Source organism: Juglans regia, chromosome 13, assembly GCF_001411555.2.
Source record: "Juglans regia cultivar Chandler chromosome 13, Walnut 2.0, whole genome shotgun sequence".
Lineage (NCBI taxonomy): Eukaryota > Viridiplantae > Streptophyta > Magnoliopsida > Fagales > Juglandaceae > Juglans > Juglans regia.
Genome location: NC_049913.1, coordinates 17,818,020 through 17,827,015, shown reverse-complemented (window position 1 = coordinate 17,827,015; position 8,996 = coordinate 17,818,020). Strand labels below are relative to the sequence as shown.

The following is an 8,996-nucleotide window of genomic DNA, read 5'->3' as shown; positions in this document are numbered from 1 at the left end:
CTAAGTCGCATCGTCGCTTAGTCGACCGTTTACAGTTGGTCGATTTTCGGTTCTCCTTCAGATCCTGTAACAAGATCTACCATTCGGGGGGAATGGTAGTTGAGACTACCACAGTGAGATTTGATTACAAATCTCAGCAAGTTAACAGGAAACTTCCACACAGGTTACTGATGCATACATGGCAGTAAAAGCATGAATGCATAATCAAAGTCATAAGTAAGCATAACATAACTTGAACTGAAACTGAAACTTAGCATGACGTGACATGGCATGTACGTGAACTTAAAACATAACATGGATAAGCAACATAGCATGAACGTGAACTTGAAGCATAACATGGACTTGAAACATAGCATGAACGTGAACATACATAATTTGAACATGAACTTGAACATAACATGAACCTGAGCATGACATAATATAAATGTGAACTTGAAACATAACATGAACGTGAATATGATATAACATGAACATGAACATAACATGATATATGAACTTGAAACATTGTCTCATAGGGTCACCATGGTTGAGTAATCTTATCTCATGGGGTTACCATGATTGAAATGAACTTGAAACTTGACATGAACGTAAATTTGAAAATAATATAACGTAAAACATGACTTGAATATGAAATACATGAACTTGGAATCTTTTTCAATAGACTTAATCATAAAGTGACCATATGGGTGCTACACGGGTCCCTTTGAGCCGTGTGTCCCTGTCGATTACCGCATCACAACACAGGTGTCTATACCAACTGTGAGTGTGTTAATACGTACTCCATAGTTGTTGTGACCCCACGTATTCTACATGTCACAATTGTTGTATCTCACGTAGTATTTGCTCCACAGTTGTTATGGCCTCATACTTCATGCTCCACAGTTGTTGTGGCCCCATGAATTATTTGTGCCACACTTGTTGTGGATACACGTAACATAATGTGTGGCTTCATGCTCCGGTGATCAGCTAGTTAGGTCCTATTCGCAACATGTTGACTGTACTTCGTCAACCCAGGGAATTTCACACCCATTTAGACACTCCAGCGTGAACAAAAGAGTTCCACTAGGATATTACCTCATCCTAGCGCTTAGGGTTGTGATTTACATGAGTAACTTAACTGGCATACATGACATTTCGCAATGTGGCGTGACATGAACGTGACATAAAAGACAAAAGTTCTGATGTAGCGTAATGTGACATGAACATAAGATGACAAACATGACATACTTTGAGACATAAATGTAATAGAAAATATTTCATAACATGGTGTATATGTAACAGACAATATTTCGTGACATGACATAACATATAACAGACAATATTTCGTAACATGGCATAATATGTAACATATGGCATACGTAATGTGATATACTTGCAACAGATAGTAACATGTGATAGAATATATTATGTAATAAATAAGATTTTCGTAACAGAATAATTCATGTAATAGATAAACATGTGATGGCATGGCATAGTATCTACAACAACATACGAACATAAACTGTAATTCTCTTACCCATTACACATACACAGTAAACTGATAGTAAGTTAAGAGCTAACTTACCTCGATCGTCGCGTTCTACGAGAATAAGCGCGAAACACGAGGAACTGTAAGAGGATATTCTAAAAGTTAGAACTTTAATTACTAACAATTAGAAATGTGAAAAGAGACAATTTAGAGCAAAATTACCATTTTACCCTCTACATGTGGGAAAATTACCATTTTACCCCTAACTTAAGGATTTCACATCCTAACTCCAAAAATTACCAAAATTTACATTTTTCATGTAAATTTTGTCTTAGACTCACATAACAACTCAGAAAAATTTAAAACTAATCACAACTATGGAAAACTCACAATGGCCGAAACATTCATAGACCATTTCTCTTGATTTTGGTTGCAATTTCTTCCATCTTCAAAAACCATGATTAAACCAAAATTTTGTAACAAGGATCTTCCTATTCGAAGTTTAAAAATACACTTAAAATATCCATTAAGAAAAGCTAATCATCAACACCAAAAGTTTTGTAAAAAGACCTAAACTGTTTAACAAAAACTAAACCCTGAAATCACAAGTTTTGACTTTAATAAAAACATCTCCAAGAATTCCAAATAAATCAAATCTTACTTCTAACATATTCATAACATTATCCTAAGATCAACCACGTTTTCAATCATCAAACAAAAGCCACCAAAAATCACAAAACAACACTTGGAGTTTTTGGTTTTAAACTTAGTCCAAAACAGAAACTTTTCTCTCCACTAACTTTGATCAATCTCTGGATCCATGGCTTAAACACGTGTGATCTTCAACCTAAAACATATCATGGTTTACAAATGTGTCCTAAAGAAGATCCAACCATCAAACCTGAAATCACATGGCTAAAACGTAATAAAACATGGATCTAACCCAAAAACATCAAATCTTAGGCCTAACCGAAATCCTCTTACATAGCAAAATCATACCTTTAAAACTAATACTAAATATCTTTAAAATAACATCCTAACATGTATATAAGAGGCTTAGTATCATCATATAAAAATATCAAAACCTTTGGAATAAGATCAGACCACGAAATATTCCAACTTTCACAAAACAAAAACTGTTTATCAACTTCCAGTTTTCAAGTTTCTAAATCTAAGGAAATATATCATCCAAAGCTTTATTCATACAACAAAACCTAAATTAAGATTCATAAACACATGCTAACAAGACTCCATAAAATTTTCGGACCAAGATATGTCCATTAGCTTGGTCAAAAATTTCAAAACATATCATACTCTCCAGTTTCATGCCCAGAATGACCTTTCCATGGTTAAAAATAATTTTGACCTACCAAATGAGCATAGAATGAGACTAATAAGATATACACAGAAACTACACTCAAAGAAGAACAACTTATGTGAAGGAATTATCGTATGAAAATACCTACAAAGGGTCGAAAATGGCCACGGAAAAAGATCCAGAAATCTGCTTGAGAGAGCTCTTTTGGGTTTTTCTCTCTAAGAACGGGTGAAGAAGTGATAAAATGGAATGAAATGTGCCTTGCACGACTTTAGACTCCTGGAGGGAGAAGTTGTGGGCTTGAATGACCCTTGATTGGAGTTGCCTATGTGACATAAAGTGAAGAATAGTGAGAGGAATGGACTGCCTGCAGCAGTTGTGAGAGATGGAGGTTGATGGAGTGGATTTCTCCTTCACATCAAGACACTATTGGGTGCAGCTAATGTAGTGGATGGTCTGCCATGTGGGGGAGGAAACTTCTCCAAGAAGCTTTGCCAAGGTGGCCAATTTTGTGGGCCTTGGTGGGCCCCAACCAAGTGTGTCTCAATTTGGGGTTTAAAGGGGGTTTGGTTAGGGTTTGAGATGCTATCAAGCCCAAAACCAATTTTTATTAGCCCAATCAAATTTCCAAAATTTAAAAGGTTGAATAAAGATGTCATAACAAGGATTTGATTAATTAATAGCATGTGGAAGTGATTTAATCAAGTGATTAAACACAATGCTAGAAATCGGGTTAGAAAGGGTTTGGAGGCCAATTTTAGGGTTTGGGGAAACTGTTTAGGGTTTTGGTTTCAATCAAGCTTTTGGGGTTTCAATTGGATTGCCACCATTTAGGGTTTCACTAGAATTGAAACTTTTTTTGGTCTGGCACAATTTGGTTGATTAGATGAAACAAAGTTTTGCTTAGGTGGCATGATCTCACACATTGACTTCCTTCACAAAACCATATAATGGTTCCTCATGGTGTCAAGTGTCTAATACTATTCACCATGTGTGGCTAAGATCTTGCCAAGTGTCCAAATAAAACTCCTCCAACCTAATTTGGACATTTCACACTGTAATTTTTAAAACACTACACTGGATGCGCTTATCGAGGTTACTATTCACTCCAAAAAAATACATAATAAACTTAGTACTAAAAAATTCTAAATATTCATATTAACCTATAGTGAAAATCATTTACCGAAATTCAACCCCGAAGTGCCCCTAAAAATAATTTCACAATTTCCAACAGACGTTTCGTCCAGAATTATGAAAATAGGTTATTGCGCCATAAAATCCTAAATAATCTACTGAGTCTAATGGCATAGACTATAACACATTCTGGCACTTCTAACTACCTCAAATAATTAAACTCATAAATCTAGCACCATAGTGAGTGATAACACTGATTATGATGACAGACTAAAACCTGAGCGATTGGTCGATTCGTAAAAACTTATGGGGTTTTCACCAGATTCCTAAAGTCAATAGAAATTCCACCAATGAATTTCTAGCGGGTTGTTACAACCAAGCTATGAACCACCCATGAAAAAAAAAACAAAACCGAAAGCTTACCACTTGAACCACCTCCCCACATCCCACAACCCTTGTCACGTCTCATAGCGTCGCCTACACCAGAGTATCATTGTTCTTTCCCTCCCCTTCCCACTACAAGCCCCTGTCCTCACGTTGTTACCCCACACCACAATCACCTAAAAGACACCTCTGTTTTTCTACTACAAAGCAGAGCATCCTGCCATTAATGCCACAACAGAGAGGCCAGCAAGTCGAGAGCGACCGCACGTCGTCAACCCCTCCACCCCACCCCGACGTCTCCACTTGAAAAGAAAGTGCCGTCGGGCACCTTATGCCACCCAAGCCACTGCTCACTCTCTTGGTAACGTCTCTCTCTATCCCTCACACCGTGCTCTCTCTCCATCCTCTCTCCCTCCATGTTATTTCTCTCACCTTAATTTTTCTATCTTCCTCTCGGTGCTTTTTCATCACACTGTCGCTATTGATCTAGATTCGGCCAACTAGGTCAAGCTGCACTTGGTGAGTCAAAGACTCCATCGCATAGTTTCTGTTCGCTGGGTCAAAACAAAAAAGAGATGAGTCCTCTTATCATAGGAGTTTTCGTAAAGAACTCTTACTGGGTAATGATTTTACATTTTTGCCCTCAATAGGAAGGCCTTGGCAAAATAAGGGTCGGGCTTGACATTTAAATTTGGACAAGTATTTTAAATTGGACTTATGTTAATTGAATATTAAGTGAAGATGTATTTTACATGGGCTCAATTTTAATTGAGTACTTTTGTAGCCATACACGTTACTTTATAGAAATAAGTTAGATTTTTTTAATGTATTAGTCAGAAAAAGTAAATGGTTATTTTTTCTTTAAGAAGTGATGTTAGCTTAGCATTATGAGAATTTTAGATTGTTAGGAAAAATAGGTTATTTTTGTAATTTAGGCTTAAATATCAAAATATGTATTGATTAGAGATTTAAGTATGTTACTTGTTTATCTTATAAGTGACTATTGATTTTCGTTTGGCAGTGTTGTGAGGAAATTCAGAAAAATTAAAAAAGTTTAGTTAAGCGGGGTTCATTTGCTAAACTTTGCATCAAAGAAATGAATTGAGACCATTTTTGGAAAATATGCATGTTTTGTTACGAAAAGAAATTTGAAACACCTTCAGTTATTTTTTTGGCATTACTTATAAAATTATGTATAAGAATAAAGTATTTTCTGGCATGACTAGTGTAGACATGAGCTATTTTGACATTTTATTTCTGAACCGTACAAAAGAGAGCAAATATGAAAATTTGTGCATAAATTCTATTTTTTGTGATCTGATTTTGTTATGTTCTTAAGATGTTCTTTACTCTAATATGATATGATATGATTTTTGAAATCTTTGACATGACATTTTATTTTTGTTTCGTTTTGACCTTATCACGGGTGTAAAAGTGTGGCCTTTGTTCGGGTTGGTACCGACTTTTCTGTTTCCGGTGTACCCACTTTAGAAGCAAAATAGTTTTTTGCGTGGTCTTTCCTATGCGCACACTTGGGGCTACGAGAATAATAAAGGAAAGATTTCACATTGTATTTTTGTTCGGTTGGCCACCAAGGTTTGCACAACACTACCACGGAGGTTAAACATAGAATTTTGTTCTGATGTGATGTTTCAGTTATGCTATGCCAAAGGAATTTTAAATAAGAATATTTTTGAACTTTCGCTTTCTTATTTTTGATATCATGTTATGATTCTGCATTCTAAAAATAATTATATTTTGTTTTGCATTCTGAACTCTGTAAATACTCATGTTTACATGCTAGTATATGTTCTCTACTTACTGAGTTGTTAATAACTCATCCCTTATCTCCAAAACATTTTTCAGATAATTTTGATGCATCAGCTGGAAGTCAAGAATAGGGAGTGCTATCAAGTTTTTATGATCGTAGAAGAATAAGTGTCATAGGGTACAAGGGCTTATTGGAGATTGTTATTTGGTAGTATTATTATTTTATGTTGCTTTGGTATTTTGAGTCATGGATATTTTCAAGTCTTGGGGGAGATTTTAATTTATTTTTTTGAAGTATTTCATTTGTGTCCATATGGAGGAACATGAATATTTGTGTTGAACAAATAAATTAATATTTTATGGAGTCTTTGGGTTTACTTATAAATATGTTATTGGAGATGATTTTAGGTAACCTAAGCTAACTCTTCGGATCTATGGGGATGGAGCGTTACAATCATCATGCTTGCATCTTAAGCATATAAAAAATGCAAAAAAAGTACTTCAACTTACCACAAATCAACCAACACCATTAATGAAACTCGCAACATTCCTAAAATTGTCTAGTCACTCCACAATGCAAATTAGCCATGTACATGGGTAGAGAGAGAGAGAGAGAGTGTGTGTGTGTGTGTGTGTCTTACAATCTTGTGGCGGTGGCTAGCTGTATTTGGTGATGGGGCAGTGCAACAAAATGTAGTGGTGTGGCGCAATTGTGTGTGTGGTGCAGCGGTCTCCACTAGTCACGATGAGAACATTGACAGAGGAGATAAACAGAGGGTCAGAGAGAGAGAGAGAGAGAGATGAGTTTAGAAGAGAGAAATACAAGCGGAGAGAGTAAACAAAGAGACAAATGGAGAAGTGGACAAATATATTTATCTGCTTAGTACCATGTCATGATATGATATTACACTTGAAAACCCTTTCATATGACATTTTGTTTCTGCTACTATTTTGACTTTACCACAAGTGTAAAATTGTGGCATCTGTTATTATGTTGGTACCAACATCCCTATTTCTAAGTACACATACTTTGGAGATAAAATAGTTTATGTGTGGGCCTTTCTTGTGTACAGAATCGGGGAGATTTCTCTTCTATTTCTTCTCAATTGGCCGTTGGGATTTGCACAACTCTGCCACGGGGTAAACATGGCCTCTCTTCTTTATGATGTTGTTTCAGTTATACTTATGCCAAAAATAGTTTGTCTATACTATTATTGTAATGAAATGCTTATGAAAATACCACTACCTTTTTATAGACTGTTGGTTTCTACATTTCTTAACTGGCTCATGTTTACAAACTAGTACAAGTTTACTGCTTACCTAGTTGTTGATAACTCATCTGTTTATCTCCATTATTTTTCAAATGACTTTAGTGGTTGTGACATTTGGAATAGATAACACGTGACAATCAGGGAAATTTCACTTCTGTTTTTTCTCGATTGACCGTTGTGATTTGCACAACCCTATTACGGGGTAAGCATGATCTTCGTTCTTTATGATGTTGTTTCGGATATGCTTATGCCACATATATTTTCTCTATATTATTATTGTAATGAAATGCTCATGAAAATACCCATACATTTTTTAGACTGTTGGTTTTCGCATTCTGTAACTAACTCATGTTTACAGACTAGTACATATTCACTGCTTACCTAATTGTTGATAACTCATCCTGTTTACTTCTATTATTTTTCAGATGACTTTAGTGGTTGTGACATTTGGAATAGATAACACGTGACAATCAGAAGATTTCACTTCTATTTCTTCTCGGTTGGCCGTTGGGATTTGCACAACCCTTCCACGAGGGTGACATGACCTCTATTCTTTATGATGTTGTTTCAGTTATGCTTATGCCAAATATATTTTGTCTATATTATTATTGTAAAGAAATGCTTCTGAAAATACTGCTACTTTTTTTAGATTGTTAGTTTCTGTATTTTGTAATTGACTCATGTTTACAAACTAGTACAAGTTCATTGCTTACCTAGTTATTGATAACTCATCCGTTTATCTCCATTATTTTTTAGGTGATTTTAGTGGTTGTGACATTTGGTATAGATAACACTTAATAGGATTATAAAAGAAATATGAGACAGTTATTTGGTGGCGTAAGTGAATTTAGTATGAGTTAAGAGGGGTTTTTGCTAGTGTTTAATACCTCATTCATTCATTCATTCATAGAACAGTGTCTATAAAGCCTTTATTATCTTTCTGTAAATAGGAAGAAATAAAAGTTGGTGCCTCTTCTATCCATACTTTCTCTACATTTGATTGTATAGCTGCCTTGGCCAAATTGTGTGCTACTGTGTTTGCGTTTCTGTGTGTATACTGAATTGTCCAATTGGACCAAGTGAAAAAAATTGACTTTGAGTCTTCAATGATGTTTCCATAGCAAGATAGATCTTCATCTAGGTTATATACATGTTTAACAATGTTATGAGAATCCCCTTCAAATGTCACTTTATTGAGTCCCAAGTCATTGCATAGTTCCATGGCTTTTATGAGTGCAAGTCCCTCTGCTATTACTGGTTGATCCACATTACCTCTTGCTCCACAGTAAGCTGCTATGACTTCCCCTTTTTCATCTCTGATGATGACTTCTATCCCCATTTGCCTATGCTTGATATCACAAGCTGCATCCCAATTAGCTTTGAAACTATTTTCTCCTGGTGGTAACCATTTCTGGAAATCTTCAGTTGAAATTTGATTATTAGGCATACCTGTATCTTTTGTCCCCTCCCCTCCTCCTCTACTAAATGGTATTCTTCCATTCTTTGGCAATTTTGATGACGCTACTTGGGCAAGAGAATTTATTTTCAAAAATGAATCTATTCCTTCGCAACCACACACGCCTAATGATGACTGCAACTTTTTCTAACTCATTGTTATTAAACTTCCCTGACAAGTCCTCCCATAGCTTTA

At 35.5% G+C, this 8,996-nt stretch overlaps 1 protein-coding gene across 1 annotated transcript; it reads right to left on the bottom strand.

Annotated features, from left to right (window-relative positions):
* Positions 1 to 8,249: 8,249 nt before the first annotated feature.
* LOC109014467 lies at positions 8,250 to 8,792 on the bottom strand. Its single transcript, XM_018996947.1, has one exon. It carries the CDS (start codon positions 8,790 to 8,792, stop codon positions 8,250 to 8,252), a length of 543 nt encoding a protein of 180 aa, XP_018852492.1.
* Between the last annotated feature and the right edge of the window lie 204 nt (positions 8,793 to 8,996).

Excerpts from the sequence above, each read along its gene's own strand:
- LOC109014467 (XM_018996947.1), bottom strand. The coding sequence starts at position 8,792 with ATGCCTAATAATCAAATTTCAACTGAAGATTTCCAGAAATGGTTACCA.